The sequence below is a fragment of the Hylobates moloch genome, unplaced genomic scaffold (genome assembly GCF_009828535.3).
Source record: "Hylobates moloch isolate HMO894 unplaced genomic scaffold, HMol_V3 SCAFFOLD_8, whole genome shotgun sequence".
Classification (NCBI taxonomy): Eukaryota; Metazoa; Chordata; class Mammalia; order Primates; family Hylobatidae; genus Hylobates; species Hylobates moloch.
This window is the reverse complement of record NW_026652283.1, coordinates 96,618,061-96,639,613: the sequence shown is the minus strand read 5'-3', so window position 1 is coordinate 96,639,613 and position 21,553 is coordinate 96,618,061. Positions and strand designations below refer to the sequence as shown.

General features: G+C 42.1%; 1 protein-coding gene across 15 annotated transcripts in view; it reads left to right on the top strand.

The window, feature by feature from the left end:
* The window catches only part of CNOT10 (CCR4-NOT transcription complex subunit 10), a 95,920-nt gene that overhangs the window by 47,764 nt on the left and 26,603 nt on the right, over nt 1–21,553 (top strand). For 9 of the 15 annotated variants that reach the window (XR_009214476.1, XR_009214475.1, XM_058442388.1 and 6 more), the window contains exons 11-13: nt 5,431–5,552; nt 6,793–6,969; nt 9,398–9,478. Coding sequence is in view for 13 of the 15 variants with exons in the window: in XM_058442388.1 (XP_058298371.1) it covers nt 5,431–5,552; nt 6,793–6,969; nt 9,398–9,478 (380 nt within the window). In the remaining 2 variants the exon portion in view is untranslated. The remainder of the gene's footprint in view (nt 1–5,430; nt 5,553–6,792; nt 6,970–9,397; nt 9,479–21,553) is intronic. The other 6 variants (XM_058442391.1, XM_058442390.1, XM_058442386.1 and 3 more) reach the window with 2 other exon arrangements.

Genomic DNA, 21,553 nt, shown 5'->3' with positions numbered 1-21,553 from the left:
ATTTGTTGGCTGTGCGCAATGGCTCACGCCTGTAATCCAAGCACTTTAGGAGGCTGAGGCCGGTGGATCACTTGAGCTCAGGAGTTCAAGACCAGTCTAGACAACATAGTGAGACCCCCATCTCTACAAAAAATTATTGGGTGTGGCAGTGAGCGCCTGTAGTCCCAGCTATTCAAGAGGCTGAAGCGGGAAGATCGTTTGGGCGTGGGAGGTGGAGGTTGGAGTGAGACCAGATAGAGCCACTGCACTCCACCTTAGGCAACAGAGCGAGACCCTGTCTCAAAAAAATAAAAATAAAAATTTAGAAAGTCATTTGTTAACATTCTCATTCTTGGTAAGTAAGTATGGCAACATTAAAGAGTTGAAGCTGGCCGGGCGCGGTGGCTCAAGCCTGTAATCCCAGCACTTTGGGAGGCTGAGGCGGGCGGATCACGAGGTCAGGAGATCGAGACCATCCTGGCTAACACGGTGAAACCCCGTCTCTACTAAAAAACACAAAAAATTAGCCGGGCGTGTTGGCGGTCGCCTGTGGTCCCAGCTACTCGGGAGGCTGAGGCAGGAGAATGGCGTGAACCCAGGAGGTGGAGGTTGCGGTGAGCCGAGATCGCGCCACTGCACTCCAGCCTGGGGGACAGAGAAAGACTCCGTCTCAAAAAAAAAAAAAAAAAGAGTTGAAGCCAGTGAGAAAGTCATGTATGTTGGAACAGTGGTCTGCTAGCTGCTCCAGGGGTCAGGATACATGCATCTGCTGGCATAAGAATAGTGTGTAGCCTGGTGATTAGAAAAGGTCTGATCACAGCTGGGCGCGGTGGTCACGCCTGTAATCCCAGCACTTTGGGAGGCTGAGGCGGGTGGATCACGAGGTCAGGAGATCGAGACCATCCTGGCTAACACAGTGAAACCCCCGTCTCTACTAAAAATGCAAAAAATGAGCCAGGTGTGGTGGCGGGCGCCTATAGTCCCAGCTACGCGGGAGGCTGAGGCAGGAGAATGGCGTGAACCCGGGAGGCGGAGCTTGCAGTGAGCCAGGATCGCGCCACTGCACTCCAGCCTGGGCGACAGAGAGACTCTGTCTCAAAACAAAAAGTTCTGATAACATAATGTGGAAAGAGCTGCATTAAGCTGGATTTCCTTCATTGCCTGAGGGTTTTACTTTGGTTTCAGTAAATGATACAGAGTTTATGGATTACCAGGCTGTTCCTCTCTGACACATGATCGCCCATGGTAGCTATGAGAATAGGCCAGTTTACATTGCTTTCCATGCTTAGATTATCTCTAAATGGCAATTGGTGGAAGCCTTTTGAATTTAAATTTGGGAAGGATCAGTAGGAGATAGGGGAAAGATGGGTTGTATCAGAATTACCAGATATGTGTGTCTTCCATTTGCTACCCCACGCCCTGCCCTTGCTGTGCTTTTTGGGTATGTGTAAACATTGGGAAGGTATGGTACCTGGAGGTTTTACCTTGTGTGCCTACCACAGGTGATATAAGATGTTGAGGCTCTCCTCCTGCTGAACAGCAGTTTCTGAGAAGTACAAGAACTAAGGGGATTAAAGAAGTGTGTTTGCTAGTTTTCATACTTGGTACTTAGGTAGTTTATGATTTGAGTATACCAACAGAGGAAGAGATGAGTGATTTGTCTTTGAAAGACTTTAATGATTTAATTATACTTTGCTTTTTAAAAGACAACTTTCTTATTTGTTAATTCTTAACTGATAAACAGTTCTAGGCAGAATGTATACTTCTTAAAGGTAAAAGAAGCAAATAGAAATTGCTTATTCTCTTTAATCTGTTTATAAATTTAAGTGTTGGGGGCCTTTCTTTGGTATTTACTGGAAACCAGGGAGTTACTTTTTTTCTGGGACTAGGGAAAGATTGTAAAGTTTAATATTTTCTTTTTAAATTAACTGGTTTTAGAAATAGTACTTTTAGGATTGTGTTTGTTCTACAGAAGGCTTTGAGCTTACAAGGTCTCCTCCCCTCCCCCTAGAGGAGAAGGAGCGGGAGGGGAGGATAAGTATTTTCCATATTAATATGCTGCCAGTCCTGTTTTTTTTTTTTTTCCTAGAAAAGTTGTAAATTTGTAATTTTTAAAAAATGGTAAAGATGACTTTTGGTTGCCATAACCTCATGAACACACACAATTTGTGCTGCTAATAGAAAACTTGCCACCAGTAATATCTTTGTCTGTGCTTTTCCTCCTCCTAAAAAAAACTTTAGGGTAACCTAAAAAACAGTAAAAAGAAGCCCAAAACACTAATAAAATCAGAGGACAAATCCCAGTATGAGTAATTGTAAACTCCAAATAAAATTTCATAAAATTTGTTTTATTTAGTCAGGACAGGAGGTATGCTGAACAAAGTAGTCTGTACCTTGAGAAATAAATTCATTTTGGATTAAAAAAAAATTAACTTGTTTATGCTAAGGAGGACATTTTGTCCTGAATATCTGGTACATATTATTTCAGACTTGGCAGAGGCAAGGCTTATATTTACCTGGACAGTGTATAAATATGGGAAAAGATCTGCTAAACAAAAATAGTCCCAATATTTTAATTATGTATGATCCTTTTACCTTAAAACTTTTCTGGCACACTTTCTGGCTATCGGTGATTGAAGGTATGGATTATTATTCTACATTTTTTAGTTCCAGTCCATCACGGGCCAGTTTGTTTTCATCTGTTGCATCTTCATATCTAGCCATTTGGATCAGTTTTCATGGCCTTAGCAATAAGAAAAGAGAAGAGAATATGGATGAATCCATGTAAATTTATCACCACAACTAGGAAAAGAAGTCAGAATGGAAGTCCTCACAATAATGGTTTAAAATATCCACTTTTTCATTAATATTGCATGGCCTCTCTATACACAATTAGTTTTTTTTTTTTTTTTTTTTTTTTGAGACGGAGTCTTTCTCTGTCCCCCAGGCTGGAGTGTAGTGGCGCGATCTCGGCTCACCGCAACCTCCACCTCCTGGGTTCACGCCATTCTCCTGCCTCAGCCTCCCGAGTAGCTGGGAATATAGGCGCCCGCCACCACGCCCGGCTAATTTTTTTGTGTTTTTAGTAGAGACGGGGTTTCACCATGTTAGCCAGGATGGTCTCGATCTCCTGACCTCGTGATCCGCCCGCCTCAGCCTCCCAAAGTGCTGGGATTACAGGCTCGAGCCACCGCGCCCGGCTACACAATTAGTTTTGATCAGAGCAGTTTTATTGTATTTTTTTAGCACTGTGTAGTATGTTCTTTATTAAAAGTCGTATATGGAAGTACAACTATAATAAGTTACATTCAGGAGCAATAAGTAACAGTACAGAAACATTTGTGTTTAGAGAAAAGACTTTTTGCAGGGCAGAGATTAGTTTTGCAAATTCATATTGATTGACTCCAGTTTGTTCTGGTATGTGAGAATTTGGATGTCATTATAAGATAACTACTTGGGATTCCACCTGCAGATAAATTAGAGACTTGTTTTATTTTATTTTATTTTTGAGACAGGGTCTCACTCTGTCATTCAGGCTTGAGTGCAGTGGCGTGATCATGGCTCACTGCGGTCTCGAACTCCCTGGTGTCAAGCGATCTTCCCTCCTCAGCTTCCCTAGTAGCTGGGACTATAGGCATGCATGACCCTGCTTGGCTAATTTTTGTATTTCTTTGTAGATATGGAGTTTCACCACATTGCCCACACTGGTCTCGGGTTCCTGGGCTCTAGCAATCCACCCGCCTCAGCCTCCCAAAGTGCTAGGATTACAGGTGTGAGCCACCTTGCCCAGCTTAGTTTTATTTTTTAAATTAAAAAAGATTTGGCCTAGAGCAGTGGTTCGTGCCTGTATTCCTAGCACTTTGGGAGGCTGAGGCGGGTGGATCAGGAGGTCAGGAGATCAAGACCATCCTGGCTAACACGGTGAAACTCCATCTCTACTAAAAATACAAAAAATTAGCCAGGTTGTGGTGGCACCCACTTGTAGTCCCAGCTACTCAGGAGGCTGAGGCAGGAGAATTGCTTGAACCCGGGAGGCGGAGGTTGCAGTGAGCCGAGATCGCGCCACTGCACTCCTGCCTGGGCGACAGAGTGATACTCCATCTCAAAAAAATAAATAAATAAAAGATTTTTCCTGGCTGGGCGTGGTAGCTCACACCTGTAATCTCAGTACTTTGGGAGGCAAAGGCGGGTGGATCACTTGAGGTCAGGAGTTTGAGACTAGCCTGGCCAATGTGGTGAAACCCCATCTCTACTAAAATACAAAAATTAGCCAGGTGTGGTGACAGGTGCCTGTAATCCTAGCTACTCGGGAGGCTGAGGCAAGAGAATCACTTGAACTCAAGAGGTGAAGGTTGCAGTGAGCCGAGACTACACCACTGCACCCAAGCCTAAAAAAAAATTTTCCAGCCTCAGCAACTTGGCAAAACCCTGTCTCTAAAAAAAAAATAATAAATAGAAAAATTAGCCAGTCATGGTGGCACACACCTGTACCTGTAGTCCCAGCTACTTGGGAGGCTGAAGCAGGAGGATCACTTGAGCCCAGGAGGCTGAAGTTGCAGTGAGCCGAGATCGTGCCACTGTACTCCATCCTGGGCAACAGAGCCAGACCTTGTCAAAAAAAAAAGAAGAAAGAAAGAAAGAAAAAAAAAAAGGTAGATACAGGAGGGTCTCACTGTGTTGCACAGGCTGGTCTCGAACTCCTGGTTTCAAATGATCCTCCTGCCTTAGCTTCCCAAAGGGCTGGGATTATGGGCATGAACCACTGCACCCAACCAAATTAGAGACTTAGAATGAAGGGGGATCACAAATGAAATTATCACTGTGAGCTCTGTAGTGAGATAATACATCTTAATCAAATATCCTAAAGTACTATGTATGTGTTAGTAGCTTTTGTTATTTTCAATTTAATGTTTATGCATTTGGTGTGGGGATTTTAATTTCCTAGAAGGCAAGTATTGTGTCCATGTAAATTTTTACCATGTACAGCTTATTAAAGTTTATATATTGTTGACAATGTAATTAATACTTTGAATTAAGAAGGAAATGATCTGTGTTTTAGGAAGTGGAGCTGCTTCATTTTTCTTTTACACTATTTTGGGGTCTTGTATTTTCCTTACTCTGTTGTCAAAGTACCTGTAATATGTAGCATGGAGGTCTAGGATATTCTAAGTAAATGATTCTAAATAAATTATTGGGACATAATTGAATTGGATTTTGTTCTTAGAATTTTCTCCAATCTCATGTAAACAAAATGTAGCACATATCCCAGATTTTCAGCCTTATATACTTTTTCCACTAATACCAAACATGTTTCCATTATCACCAAAAAAAGTCCTCATTGATTTTAAGAACTTTCTTAAATTTAGAGTAATTGTGAGAGGTATTCCCTCATTTTTTATACCACATCTTACAGTTCCCTTAAATTTATTGGAAATTATTTGTATTTTGTAGACTTCTGAACAAGAAACTAAAGGCCTTCCCAGCAAAAAAGGAATTGTACAGTCTATTGTTGGTCAAGGCTATCATCGTAAAATAGTTTTGGCATCACAGTCTATACAGAATACTGTTTATAAGTAAGTATTTTGCAAAGAAAAAGTGTATATATATTTAATACTAGTTTACATAATGTTACTTATATATAAAAGTATGATTAGGATTTATCATTGCATAGGAGGAACCACTTTGTAACTAGATTTTATTGCTATTTCAACAAACAGACCCTCATGTATAGGTCCATAGTGAATGTTATCTAACGTGATTTTGGTTTATTACATCCATAGGTGCTGCAATTACTGATGGCCTAGGAAACCCTAGTCTGTTCAGTGCCATTATTAATTATGTCCAGAAGAGGGCATCTTGGTATCTCCTTTTTATGTAGTTTTGGTTATCATTGATACTTTTCGTTTAGGTATTTTCTTATAGTCCCTAGGACTGAAAATACATGAAAGCGAATTCTTGCTATTCAGAGAAAAAAGGTGTATTAAAACATAAAGCAACCAAAGCAGTATAGAAGCTGTCACATGTATAATCTTCATTTGACAATTTGGAATTGCCATTATTTGTAGTGGCAAACTTTGCAAATAATTAGCTGCCTTAATTTGTTTCTGTCAAAGAAGAAAATTGTTCTGTACCATTTAAAAGTTTTTCCAAAGTTTAAAAAATATCAGATACACAATAATTTAGTTAAACTATAATGCAGGAATATTTTTTAAAACTATTACGATAAAGCATTTCAAAGTTTTAAAGCAATTTCAAAGTTGTTACTACTTTTCAAAATTTTATTTTTCCCTAGTAAAAATTCTGTTTGGGTATATCAAACCAACAAAGTTGTATAAAATGTCAATGAAATTATAAGACAAAAAGTAATGTTGCTGTTTCAAAGTGTATAGAGGCATTTTTGAAAGCAAGGATCAACCAAAGTAAGGCTTAGACGTGAAAATCTGTTTTCTTCCCTTTCATCCCATTCTTAATATACCTCTCCTTGCCCTCATTACAGTTGCCCTTGTCTGCAGTTTCTGTAATATGTTAACATTAACATTGTGATATACATCGAATTGTCTCTCCCCCTTGGTCTCGTTCCTGGAGACACAGTGTATGTAATTTATATACTTGCAATCCATTATTTATACTATTTACAACCTATACTTAGGATTTGGGTTCTTTAGCATGCTTTTATAACTGCTTATATTAAAATTTCTACCTACCAAAAGACATAGCTTTCATTTATAATCGATTGGTTTTATTCCTCATAATAAAAAAGCCTTATTTTAAAATATTTTATCCACTTAGCTAATTTGGTTTTGTTCTTTTAAGTGATGGGCAGTCTTCGGCCATTCCTGTAGCCAGTATGGAGTTTGCAGCCATATGTCTCAGAAATGCCTTGTTGCTGCTACCTGAAGAACAGCAAGATCCAAAGCAGGAAAATGGGGCTAAAAATAGTAATCAATTAGGTGGGAACACAGAGAGCAGCGAAAGCAGTGAAACTTGCAGGTATTCTAATCCTTATGACCTCCCTTGGCAAAATCCTTTCAGGACTTCTTTAGTAAACCCTTTGTTCTTTAAGTAAATTCCTAAAATCTCCAACCTGAATTTCTGAAATTCTCTGTTTTGCATAACAAGAAAGGAAAGTATTTATGTTTCTAAGTCTTTCTGGAAGAGAGAAATAAGGTGAAGGCTAAGTTAGGAGAGATCCTTGAAAAAGAAAAGTAGAAAGTAGCAGCTTCGGCCAGACTCAGTGGCTCATGCCTGCCTGTAAAAGGCTGAGGCAAGAGAATCGCTGGAACCCAGGAGGCAGACGTTGCAGCAAGCCGAGATTGTGCCACTGCACTCCATCTTTGGCGACAGAGTGAGACTTCATCTCAAAAAAAAAAAGTAGCAGCTTTTCATTGACAAGAGGGATATTTGTAAGAAGTCCTGTTGTCAGACAGCTTCAAAAAAATTTGGCCAGGTGTGGGGGCTCAAGCCTGTAATCCCAGCACTTTGGGAGGCCAAGATGGGTAGATCACTTGAGGTTAGGAGTTCAAGACCAGCCTGGCCAACATGGTGAAACCCCATCTCTACTAAAAATATAAAAATTAACTGGGCGTGGTGGTGGGCACCTATAATACCCGCTACTAGGAAAGCTGAGGCAAGAGAATCACTTGAACCCGGGAGGCAGAGGTTGCAGTGAGCCAAGATCATGCCACTGCACTCCATCTAGCCTGGTGACAGAATGAAACTCCATCTCAAAAAAACAAAACATTTATTAAAATAAACACTTAACTCCTAAAGCTGCTCATTTCTTATTATCCTCTTAATATACTATAATCACTAACCTCCAGAATATTTTTATATATTTCTGGTTTTCTAGTATAAATTCAAAATTATGCAATTTTGGGGTGCTGGAGGAGGCCAAGAGTTCAAGTCTAGCCTGAGCAGCATAGCAAGACCCCATCTCTTCAAAAAAATTAAAAATAAATACATAAATAAAAATTATGTGACTCTATAGAAATTGGGAGAACTTTATCTAGTACGGACAAAACACGTACCATTATATATAGGAAATTCAGCTTCTTTCTTTTCTTTTTTTTTTTTTTTTTTTTTTTGTTGTTGTTGTTGTTTGTTTTTGAGACAGAGTCTCCCTCTGTCACCCAGGCTGGAAAGCAGTGGCATGATCTCAACCTCATTGCAACCTCCACTTCACAGGCTCAAGTGATTCTCCTGCCTCAACCCCCTAAGTAGCTGGGATTATAGGCCCAGCGCCACTATGCCCAGCTAATTTTTGTATTTTTAGTAGAGATAGGGTTTTGCAATGTTGTCCAGGATGGTCTTGAACTCCTTACCTCAAGTGATCTGCTCTCCTCGGCCTCCCAAAGTGCTGAGATTGCAGGCATGAGCCACTACACCCAGCTGGAAATTCTGCTTTTTATACATGGTATCGTTAAACTTACATCTCCCATCCCAGCATTTTTTCTTGATTATAATAGCAATCAATACATGTTTATTATAGAAAATGTGGGCCAGGCATGGTGGCTCATACCTGTAATCCCAGTGCTAAGGGAGACCAAAGCTGAAGGATTACTTGAGGCTAGGAGTTCGAAGCCAGCCTGTCCAACATAATGAGACCCCATCTCTACAAGAAATAAAAAAATTAGTTGAATGTGGTGCCAGGCACCATTAGTCCCAGCTACTTGGGAGGCTGATGTAGGAGGACTGCCTGAGCCCAGGAATTTGAAGCTGCAGTGAGCTATGATCATGCCACACTGCACTCCAGCCTGGGCAACAGAGTCTCAAAAACTCAGTCTCAAGAAAAGGCAGGGGTTGGGGGGTTAGGGTAATTAGAATAATGAGAAATGCGTGAAAATTTTCAGTTACTTCCTTTCTGTAGTAAAGATACTGTTTTCAGTTAGAGATTTTTTAAAGCAGTATTGGAGGGGCGGGAGCAGTGGGGTAAGAAACTAATATATAATATAGCTTTAAGATGTTAGTGTTACCAAATTACTAAGCATTTCCATTGTTTAACTCTTTTACACTTTTGTTGTAAAAAGTTACACGGGAGGCCGGGGCGAGGTGGGTCACCTCTGTAAATCCCAGCACTTTGGGAGGCCAAGGCAGGCGGATCACCTGAGGTCAGGAGTTCGAGACCAGCCTGGCTAACATGGTGAAACCCCGTTTCTACTAAAAATACAAAAAATTAGCTGGGCGTGGTGGTGTGTGCCTGTAATCCCAGCTACTCGGGAGGCTGAGGCAGGAGAATCACTCAAACCCGGGAGGCAGAGGTTGCAGTGAGCCGACATCGTGCGATTGCACTCCATCCTGAGCGACAAGAGCAAAACTCTGTCTCAAAAGAAAAGTTGGGAGTAAGGACAGGGAAACAAAATTTTACGTTTAATTATTTATTTGTTGCTCTTCATAATTAAGACTCTTACCTCTATTTTAGCAGTAAAAGCCATGATGGAGATAAATTCATTCCAGCTCCACCTTCTTCTCCATTGAGAAAACAGGAATTAGAAAACTTAAAGTGAGTATCTAAACAAAATTAGCATTGCATCTATTGAAATGAACACATTTATGGCTGGGCACAGTGGCTCATACCTGTAATCCCAGCACTTTGGGAGGCCGAAGCTGGTGGATCACTAGGTCAGGAGTTCGAGACCAGCCTGGCCAAGATAGTGAAACCCTGTCTGTACTAAAAGTACAAAAATTAGCTGGGCGCGATGGCGGGTGCCTGTAATCCCAGTTATTTGGGAAGCTGAGGCAGGAGAATTGCTTGAACCTGGGAGGCGGAGGTTGCAATGAGTGTGCCACCGCACTCTAGCCTGAGCAACTCCATCTCAAAGAAAAAAAAAAAAGGAACACATTCTTTTTTATCTTGTTTATACTGTTAATATGATGAATTACACTGATCAAATGTTAAACCAATCTTTCAATCTTGTGATAAACCCTACTTGGTTAGAATGTATTTTCTTTTATATAAATTTTTAGATTTGATTTGTTAATACTTCGTTGGGAATAAGTGCTTCTATATCCATGAGGAAGATTGGTCCATACTTTTCTTTCCTTGAAATTATTTTGTCAGATTTGGTTTCAGGATTATGCTGACCATATAAATGAGTTGAGAAGTGCTTCATCTTCCTCTGTTTTCTGCAAGAGTCTGTGTAAGATAGGTATTACTCATGGATACAAAGAGGGGAACAATGGGCTCTGGGGCCTCCTGGCGGGTGGAGGGTGGGAGAGGATCAGAAAAAATAACTGTTGAGTACTAGGCTTAGTACCTGGGTGACAAAATAATCTCTACAACAAACCCCCATGACACAAGTTTACCATATAAAAAACCTGAACATGTACCCCTGAACTAATAAAAAGGACAAGTATTACTTCTTCCTGAAGTATTTGATAGAATTCACCAGTGAAACCATCTAGCCTAGGATTTTCTTTGCAGGAAAATTTTTGATAATGAATTCAACTTGTTCAACAGAACACTTTTTTCAGATTTTGTATTTCTTTTTTTTTTTTTTTTGAGATGGATTCTCACTCTGTCGCCCAGGCTGGAGTGCATTGGCGTGATCTTGGCTCACTGCAACCTCCGCCTCCTGGGTTCCCACCATTCTCGTGCCTCAGCCTCCTGAGTAGCTGGGACTACAGGCGCCTGCCACCATGCAGGGCTAGTGTTTTGTATTTTTAGTAGAGACAGGGTTTCACCGTGTTAGCCAGGATGGTCTCGATCTCCTGACCTCGTGATCCGCCCACCTCGGCCTCCCAAAGTGCTGGGTTTACAGGCGTGAGCCACAGCATCCGGCCTGTATTTCATCTCATCTCAGTTTGGTTAAGTATTATTTTTCAAGGAATTTTCTAAGTTGTCAAATTTATTGGCCTAACATTGTTCATAATATTTTTTTACCTTTTTAATGTCTGTAGAATCTGCAGTTATACCTCTGTTTTCTTTCTTTTTTTTTTTTTGAGACGGAGTTTTACTCTCTGTCCCATGCTGGAGTGCAGTGGTGTGATCTCGGCTCACTGCAACCTCTGCCTACCAGTTTCAGGCGATTCTCCTGCCTCAGCTTCCCAAGAAGCTGGGATTACAGATGCCTGCTAGCACGCCTGGCTAAATTTTTGTGTTTTTAGTAGAGACAGGGTTTTACCATGTTGGCCAGGCTGGTCTCGAACTCCTGACCTCAGGTGATCCACCCGCCTCGGCCTCCCAAAGTTCTGAGATTACAGGCGTGAGCCACTGCGCCCGGCCAATTTTCATTTTTGATATTTGTGGGATCTCTCGCTTTCTGTCTTTTCTTTCCTAAGCAGTCCTGCTAGCAATTTACATATTGGATTGATGTTTTCAGAGAATAGACTTATACTTCATTTTCTGTTTTCTATTTCATTTCTGCTCTTTATTTTATTCTTTTACTAACTCTGAGTTTATTTTGCTCTTTTTTTAACTTCTTATGCTGGTCACTGATTTTTAGATGGTCCTTTTCTACACAGTTCCCTTTAAGCCTGCTGTGACTTCATTGCACAAATAGTTATGTTTTATTTGTTTATTTCACTCCATGGTGTCTTTTTTTAAAAATTAAACTTCATTTAGAGACGATTGTAGATTCACATAATAGTCTAAAAAGTAATACAGATGCCTGGGCAACATAGTGAGACCCTGTCTCTAAAAAAATCAAAAAATTAGGCCAGGTGCAGTGGCTCACGCCTGTGATCCCAGCACATTGGTGGGATGCAGAGGCAGGCAGATCAGCTGAGGTCAGGAGTTCGAGATGAGCCTGGCCAATATGGTGAAACCCCATCTCTACTAAAAATACAAAAGTTGGCGAGGTGTGGTGGCGGGTGCCTGTAATTCCAGCTACTTGGGAGGCTGAGGCTGGAGAATCACTTGAGCCCAGGAGGCAGAAGTTGCAGTGAGCCAAGACTGCGCCATTGCACTCCAGCCTGGGCAACAAGAGTGAAACTCCGTCTCAAAAGAAAAAAAGAAAGAAAAAAAGAAAAAAAATTATCTGGGCATGATGTTGCATGCCTGTGGTTCCAGGTAGCTGACAGGCTGAGGTGGGAGGATCACTTTAAGCCCTGGAGGTCATGGCTGCAGTAAGCCGTGATTCTACCACCAAACTCCAGCATGGATGACAGATCGAGGCTCTGTCTCTAAAAATAAAAAACAATATAGAGACCTAATCTACCCTTTACCCAGTTTTCTCAAAGATAACTTCTTACAGAACTTTCGTACATGCTGGGCGCGGTGGCTCATGCCTGTAATCCCAGCACTTTGGGAGGCCGAGGTGGGTGGATCACAAGGTCAGGAGTTCAAGACCAGCCTGACCAATATGGTGAAACCCCATCTCTACTAAAAATACGAAAATTAGCTAGGTGTGGTGGCATGTGCCTGTAGTCCCAGCTACTCGGGAGGCTGAAGCAGGGGAATTGCTTCAACTGGGGAGGCGGAGGGAGGTTGCAGTGAGCCAAGATCATGCTATTGCCTGAGCAACAGACACTGTCTCAAAACAAAAAAAGAACTTTAGTACAATGTCACAGTCAGGATACTGACACTGATACAGTCAAGATACAGAACTTTTTTTGTTGTTTTACAATATTTTCTTTTTTTTTTTTTTTTTTTTTTTCTTTTGAGACGGAGTCTCGCTCTGTCGCCCAGGCTGGAGTGCAGTGGCGCAATCTCGGCTCACTGCAAGCTCCGCCTCCCGGGTTCACGCCATTCTCCTGCCTCAGCCTCTCTGAGTAGCTGGGACTACAGGCGCCCACCACCACGCCCGGCTAATTTTTTTGTATTTTTAGTAGAGACAGGGTTTCACCGTGGTCTCGATCTCCTGACCTCGTGATCCGCCCGCCTCGGCCTCCCAAAGTGCTGGGATTACAAGCGTGAGCCACCACGCCTGGCCACAATATTTTCATTACATTCAATTTCTTAAAATTTTTTTTAAAATTTTGTGGCCGGGTGCAGTGGCTCATGCCTGTAATCCCAGCACTTTGGGAGGCCGAGGCAGGTGGATCACGAGGTCAGGAGATCGAGACCATCCTGGCTAACATGGTGAAACCCTGTCTCTATTAAAAATACAAAAAATTAGCCGGGCATGGTGGCGGGCACCCGTAGTCCCAGCTACTTGGGAGGCTGAGCCAGGAGAATGGCGTGAACCTGGGAGGCAGAGCTTGCAATGAGCCGAGATCGCGCCATTGCACTCCAGCCTGGACGACAGAGCGAGACTCCATCTTAAAAAAAAAAAAAAAAAAAAATTTGTATAGGTGTGAGGTCTTGCTGTCCTGTCCAAGCTGATCTCAAACTTCTGGCCTCAAGCAATCCTCTCACCTTGGCCTCCCAAAGCACTGGGATTATAGTTGTGGGCCACCGTGCCTAACCCAGAACATTTTTATTACTACGAAAGATCCCTCATGTTGCCCTCTTATAGCCATACCCACTTCCACTCCTGCTCCTGCCCCTTATTTAACCCTTGGTTATGACTAATCTGTTTTTAATTTCTATAATTTTGTCTTTCAAAAATGTTATATAAATGGAATCATACAGTATGTAACCTTTTGGGATTGATTTTTTTCATTCAGTATAATTCTTGGAAAATTCACGTAAGTTTGCTGAGTAAATCAATTGTTGTTCCTTTTTATTGGTGAATATTATTCCATGGTATGATTGTACCTCAGTTTAATCATTCACCTTTTGTAGGACATCTAGCTTTATTCCAGTTCGGGGCTGTTACAAATAAAGCTGCTAGAAATATTCACAGGTATTTATGTGCACATAAATCTTTGTCTCTCAGGGATGAATGTCCAACAGTGCTGCATAGTAGGGGAGTTACATGTCTAATATTTTAAGAAACTGCCAAGGCTGGGCGCGGTGACTCACGTCCGTAATCTCAGCACTTTGGGCGGCCGAGGCGAGCAGATCACGAGGTCAGGAGTTCGAGACCAGCCTGGCCAACATAGTGAAACCCCGTCTCTACTAAAAATACAAAAAATTAGCCGGGCATGGTGGCGCGCACCTGTAGTCCCAGCTACTCTGGAGGCTGAGGCAGGAGAATCATTTGAACCCAGGAGGCAGAGGTTGTGGTGAGCCGAAATCGTGCCACTGCACTCCAGCCTGAGCAAGAGTGAGACTCCGTCTCAGAAAAAAACAAAAACAGAAAAGAAAAGAAACTGCCAAACTCTTTTAACAGAGTGACCATACCATTTTACATTCCCACCAGTGGTGTATGAGTGATCCAGTTTCTTTACCACAATATTTCGTATTTTCTTTTTTAAAAAAAATTTATTTTTTCATCACATACTTGTTTTGATATTTGTGTGTGTTGTAGGTTTTTTTTTTTTTTTTTTTTCCGCCAGGCTGGAGTGCAATGGCATGATCTCGGCTCACTGCAACCTCTACCTCCTGGGTTCAAGCAATTCTCCTGCCTCAGCCTCCTGAGTAGCTAGGACTACAGATGTGTACTACCATGCCCAGCTAATTTTTGTATTTTTAGTAGAGATGGGTTTCACCATGTTAGCCAGGATGGTCTCTTGACCTCGTGATCCACCCGCCCCGGCCTCCCAAAGTGCTGGGATTACAGGCATGAGCCACCGCACCTGGCTTGTTGTAGGCACTTTTTACTTTACTCATTCTAATAGGGAAGTAAGATGTGTAGTGCTTTCTCATTGTGATTTTTATTTGCATTTCTCTAATGAACTTCTTTTCATGTGGTATAGCTTTATTGTTTTGTTTTGGTGTGTTGTCGTTGTTGCTGTTGTTCTGAGACAGTCTCGCTGTGTTGCCCAGGCTGGAGTGCAGTAGAAGGAACTCAGCTCACTGCAACCTCCGCCTCCCAGGTGCAAGCGACTCTCATGCCTCAGCCTCCTGAGTAGCTGAGATTACAGGCGTGTGCCACCACACCTTGCTAATTTTTGTATTTTTGGTAGAGATGGGGTGTCACCATGTTGGTCAGGCCAGTCTCAAACTCCTGAGCTCAAGTGATCTGCCCGCCTCAGCCTCCCACAGTGCTGGGATTATAGGCGTGAGCCACCACATCTGGCCTTTACCAGTAATTTTATAGTCTGTAAACTGCTGTGTACCTTACTTTGTTCCCGTATCAGCACAAACCTTTGTTTCACCAGCTTTTGCTGGTACAAATAATGCTGCAGTGAATATGGTTATACCCATTTAAAGGGAATCCTTAATGAAGAAGACATTTGAAACAGTTTTTCAAACTTGATTTAATTTTTACAAGTTTACTTGAATGAATACTAATCTTTTTTTTTTTTTTTTTTTTTTTTTTGAGATGGATTTTTGCCCTTGTCTCCCAGGCTGGAGTGCAATGGCATATCTTGGCTCACTGCAACCTCCGCCTCCTGAGTTCAAGCAGTTCTCCTGCCTCAGCCTCCCAAGTAGCTGGAATTACAGGCATACGCCACCACGCCTGGCTAATTTTTTATATTTTTAGTAGAGATGGGGTTTCACCATGTTGGTCAGGCTAGTCTCGAACTCCTGACCTCAGGTGATCCATCCGCCTTAGCTTCCCAAAGTGCCGGTATTATAGGCATGAGCCACCCACCTGGCTTAATGAGTACTAATCTTAGGATTGCTTTATTTATGTGTGCAATTTAAGAAGTATATTGTTTCTGCCAGGTGCAGTGGCTCACGCCTATAATCCCATCACTTTGGGAAGCCAAGGCAGGCAAATCGCCTGAGGTCAGGAGTTCGAGACCAGCCTGGCCAACATGGCAAAACCCTGTTTCTACTAAAAATACAAAAAAATTAGCTGGGCATGGTGGCACACACCTGCAGTCCCAGCTACTCTAGAGGCTGAGGCAGGAGAATTGCTTGAACCCAGAATGCAGAGGTTGCAGTGAGCCGAGATTGTGCCACTATACTCCAGCCTGGGTGACAGACTGAGACTTTGTCTCACATACACACACACAAAAAGTAGTATATTGTCTTACAGTAGTTAAACATCTGCAGAGTTGTGTAATTTAACTTTACCTTCTGAGAATGTCATTAAAGAGAAGTGTGCATACAGGATGGGATTCCTCTCAAAGAGTTTTGTACCTTTCACGGGTCCAGCTGTTTGCTTTCCATATGTCATAGTAGGAGGATTGATGATTTTCAGAGAAAATAATAATATTTCCATTTTTTGTGTGTGTGAAAAGGAGCATAGGGCTTCCATAGGGAATGCCGTCATCATAAAGTGAGGCGAGAGTGGATTCTGTAGTATATATATATATTTTTTTCTTATGGAGCAGATGGGAGGGAGAAAGGAAACAGTACAAGATGGAAGGAGCTTTAGGGTAGATTTATAAAAAGGACTGCTATGCCAGACAGTAGCAATGGTAACGTGGACACCAATGGTGAAGGGGAGTAGTCGTAAAAGAATTGTGTTGTAATTTTCAAAGCCGTAAAGCTCACAATGCAGTTGGGTGTGTTAAAGGGCAATTCTGTGGCAGGAGCCAGCTGTCTTCTATGTAAGGAACCTGAGCACTGTGTTTTAAGATTGTGAAATTCTTTTGAGATTTCATCTATTTCTGACCTGAACTCTTTAAGGTTATTGAAAATGTGACTAGTATATAGTTTAGCTTTTATGGACTATTATATTTCACCCCTTGTGCTCAATAATACCCAAGACACCAATGCAAATCCCCATTTTCTGTTTCCAGCATAACTAATATGCAGTAAATGATCATGACTTTTCCAATGGCCACTTTTTATGATATAGGTTTATAGCCCCTTGAGTATTTTTGTTGTTTTTCATTTGTACATAAATTAAGGTAAGTCCAAAAAATTTCATTCTAACCAATTTACCAAGTATGTTTTTGGAAGGCAGATAATAATTAAGTTGCAAGATTCTATATTAAATCAAGGTAGTTTCAGAAAAATATTCTCACAATTGAAATTAAAATGTGGCCCCAGGCCGGGCGCGGTGGCTCAAGCCTGTAATCCTAGCACTTTGGGAGGCCGAGGCGGGCAGATCACGAGGTCAGGAGATCGAGACCATCCTGGCTAACACCGTGAACCCCCGTCTCTACTAAAAATACAAAAAATTAGCCAGGCGTGTTGGCAGGCACCTGGAGTCCCAGCTACTCGGGAGGCTGAGGCAGGAGAATGGCGTGAACCCGGGAGGCAGAGCTTGCAGTGAGCCAAGATCACGCCACTGCACTCCAGCCTGGGCGACAGAGCGAGACTCCGTCTCAAAAATAAAATAAAATAGATAAATAAAAATTAAAAATAAAATAAAATAAAATAAAATGTGGCCCCAAATTAGGAAAATGTCTCAGAAATCAACTAACTAGTTTAACTGTAAGGTTTGGATGAACTTAGAGATACTAATATAATGGATCAAGAAAGTTATACAGTCATCCTTTGGTATCCTTGAGGGATTGATTCCAGGGCCCCCAACAGATACCACAATTCTCAGATATAAAATTCCTTATGTAAAATGGTGTAGTAATTGCAGATAACCTGTGCACATCCTCTCATATACTTTACTTATTTTTATTTTATTTATTTATTTTTTTGAGACGTAGTTTTGCTCTTGTCACCCAGGCTGGAGTGCAATGGCTCAACCTTGGCTCACTGCAACCTCTTCCTCCTGGATTCAAACGATTCTCCTGCTTCTGCCTTCCAAGTAGCTGGGATTGCAGGTGTGTGCCACAACACCTGGCTAATTTTTGTATTATTAGTAGAGATGGGGTTTCACCATGTTGGCCAGGCTGGTATTGAACTCCTGGCCTCAAGTGATCCACCCATCTTGGCCTCCCAAAGTGCTGGGATTACAGGCATGAGCCACTGCACCCAGCCTTCTCTCATATACTTTAAGTCATCTTTAGAGTACTTATAATACCTAGTGCACTATATATGCTATATAAACAGTTGTCATACTGTATTGGTTTTTAATTTAAAAAAATTATTGTACTTTTTTTATTATTATATTTTAGAATATTTTCTATTTTTTATTTTATTTTATTATTATTTTTTTTTTTTTGAGACAGAGTCTCACTCTGTCGCCCAGGCTGGAGTGCAGTGGCGCGATCTTGGCTCGCTGCAAGCTCCGCCTCCCGGGTTCACGCCATTCTCCTGCCTCAGCCTCTCTGAATAGCTGGGACTACAGGCACCTGCCACCACGCCCGGCTAATTTTTTGTATTTTTAGTAGAGATGAGGTTTCACCGTGGTCTCGATCTCGTGACCTCGTGATCCGCCCGCCTCGGCCTCCCAAAATGCTGGGATTACAAGCGTGAGCCCCCGCCCCCAGCTATTTTAGAATATTTTCTATTTATAGTTGGTTGAATCTACAGATTTGGAACCTGTGGATTCCAAGCACCAGCTGTACACATAATGACACTTTTAGAAATTTGCTTCAGTTTCTGAACCACTCAATGCTGTATGAAGCCGTAAGTTTTATTCAGTTAAGGAGATAACATACTCACACAAACATTCTGGGCCCTGGAATTAAATAAATGCTATGACCTTGAAATTTTAAGCTGGTTCTGTTCCTAGATGTTTACCAAAGAGAAACAGAAACTTGTCCACAAAAGAATTTTATAGCAGCTTTACTCCTGGTAGACAAAACCTAGACATAGCTCAGGTATTCATCAGTAGAAGAATGGATAACTAAGTTGTATTACACTCGTATTTTGCAATACTAGTCAGCTATAAGGAAGAACCAGTGAGGTCGGGCACAGTGGCTCATGCCTGTAATCCCGACGCTTTGGGAGGTCCAGGCAGGCAAATTGCTTGAGTCCAGGAGTTTGAGACAAGTGTGGGCAACATGGTGAAACCCCGTCTGTACAAAAAATTGGCCAGGCACGGTGCTGCACGCTTGTAGTTCCAGCTGCTCAGGAGGCTGAGGTGGGAAGATCACCTGAGCCCTGTAGGTTTGAGGCTGCAGTGAGCTGAGGTTGCACCAATGCACTCCAACCTGGGTGACAAAGTGAGACCGTGTCTCAAACCAAAACCAATTACTAATGCACAAGTTAACATGGATGAATCTCAAAACATTTTTCTGTTTCTTCTTTTCCTTCACATAAGGTATCTACTGTGTGATTCCGTTTATACCATTTATATGACAAACAAAACTTTATGAATAGACAAAACTAATTTATGTTGCTAGAAATCAGAACAGTGGTTGCGGGAATTGGCTGGAAAGAAATATAAACGCATCAATTTAAGCAGCAGACCCCAACCTTTTTGGCACCAGGGACCAGGATCATGGTAGACTATTTTTCTGTGGACAGGGTTGCAGGGGAGGTGGTTTCAGGATGATTCAAAAACATTACATTTATTGTGCACTGTATTTCTATTATTATTACATTGTAATATATAATGAAATAATTTATACAACTCACCATAATGTAGAATCAGTGGGAGCCCTGAGCTTGTTTTCCTACAACTAGATGGTCCCATGTGGTGGTTATGGGAACAGTGACAGATCATCAGGCATTAGATTCTCATATGGCGCACACAACCTAAATTCCTTGCAGGCGCAGTTCACGATAAGATTTGCACTCCTATGAGAATCTAATGCTGCTGCTGATCTGACAGGAGGCGGAGCTCAGGCAGTAATGCAAGTCATGGGAGCAGCTGTAAATATAGATGAATATAGCTGTAAATATAGGTGTGGTGGCGGGCACCTGTAGTCCCAGTTACACGGGGGCTGAGGCAGGAAAATCACTTGAACCCGGGAGGCGGAGGTTGTGGTGAGCCGAGATTGTGCCACTGCACTCTAGCCTGGGCGACAGAGCGAGACTCTGTCTCAAAAAAAATAAATATAATAGGCCAGGCGAGGTGGCTCACACCTGTAATCCCAGCACTTTGGGAGGCCAAGGCAGGTGGATCACCTGAGGTCAAGAGTTTGAGATCAGCCTGGCCACCATGGTGAAACTCTGTCTCTACTAAAAATACAAAAAAATTAAGTGGGTGTAGTGGCACATGCCTGTAATCCCAGCTATTAGGAGGCTGAAGCAGGAGAATCGCTTGAACCCAGAAGGTGGAGGTGGAGGTTGCAGTGAACCCAAATGGCGCCTTTGCACTCCAGCCTGGGCAACAAGAGTGAAAGTCCGTCTCAATAAATAAATAAAATAAAATAAAAATAATTTTACGTGTTTCTTTTAATGTTATTTTTTAAACGTGTCTGTTAGAAAAATTTAAATTACATTTATGGCTTCAATTATATTTCTTCCTTTTTTTTTGTCTTTTACAAAAAAATCTGTACCATAAACTTTCACTACACCACACACAAACTTCTGGCCTCAAGCAATTCTCCCACATCAGCCTCCCGGATAACTAAGACTACAGGCATGGGCTGGGCTTGGTGGCTCATGCCTGTAATCCCAGCACTTTGGGAGGCCGAGGCGGGCAGATCACTTGGTCAAGAGATCGAGACCATCCTGGCCAACATGGTGAAACCCTGTCTCTACTAAAAATACAAAAATTAGCTGGGCGTAGTGGCGCACCCATGTAGTCCCAGCTCCTCGGGAGGCTGAGGCAGGAGAATTGCTTGAATGCAGGAGGCAGGGGTTGCAGTGAACCGAGATTGTGCCACTGCACTCCAGCCCGGCGACAGAGCAAGACTCCGTCCCAACGCTCCCCCTCTCCAAAAAAAAAAAGACGGCAGGCATGTACCGCCATGCCCAGCTACTTTTTAATTTTTTTTGTAGAGCTGGGGTCTCACTGTGTTGCCCAATATAGTCCTAACACTCCTGGGCTGAAGTGAAACTCCTAGGCTGAAGCAGTCTTCCCACCTTGGCCCCCAAAGCATTGAAATTACAGGTGTGAGCCACTGCAGTTGGCTATGGCTCTAATTATATTTCTCTTGAACAGAGCTGCTCTAAGGTTTTAAGACAAGTGTGTTCAAATGTTTGTATGTTATAACATGATTTTTACATGTGTGAATGTTGTTACTATTCCACAGTTTTTTTGTACCACAAATTTTAACTGAATTATTTATCTCTTTAGAAAATTTCTTTTGTTAAAAGTCTTAATACCCAAAGGAATCTTAGAACACAGTTTCTTGGGCAGGATTGATATTTTGGCTATATTCGTTGATTTAGATGTGAATGTTTGCGGCATACATTTGGGAGATGATAGGTTTTTGAAATAACAATGATTGATCGTAATAGAATAATGTATTTTTCTTCTGATGTGTTTTTTGGTATTTATTTATTTAGAGATGGAGTCTCGCTCCGTGGCCCAGGCTGGAGTGCAGTAGTGCAGTCTTGGCTCACTGCAACCCCTGTCTTCCGGGTTCAAATTATTCTCCTGCCTCAGCCTCCCGAGTAGCTGGGATTACAGCTGCCCACCACACCTGGCTAATTTTTGTATTTTTTGTAGAGACGGGGTTTCACCATTTTGGCCAGGCTGATCTCAAAAACACCTGACCTCAAGTGACCTGCCTACCTCTGCCTTCCAAAGTGCTGGGATTACAGGTGTTAGCCACCGTGCCCGGCCTGTTTTTGTTTTTTGTTTTTTTTTTTGTGGTTTTTTTTTGGTGGTTGTTGTTGTTGTTGAGAGGGAGTCTCACTCTGTTGCCCAGGCTGGAGTGCAGTGGCACAATCTTTGCTCACCCACCTCTGGGTTCAAGCAGTTCTCCTGTCTCAGCCTCCCGAGTAGCTGGG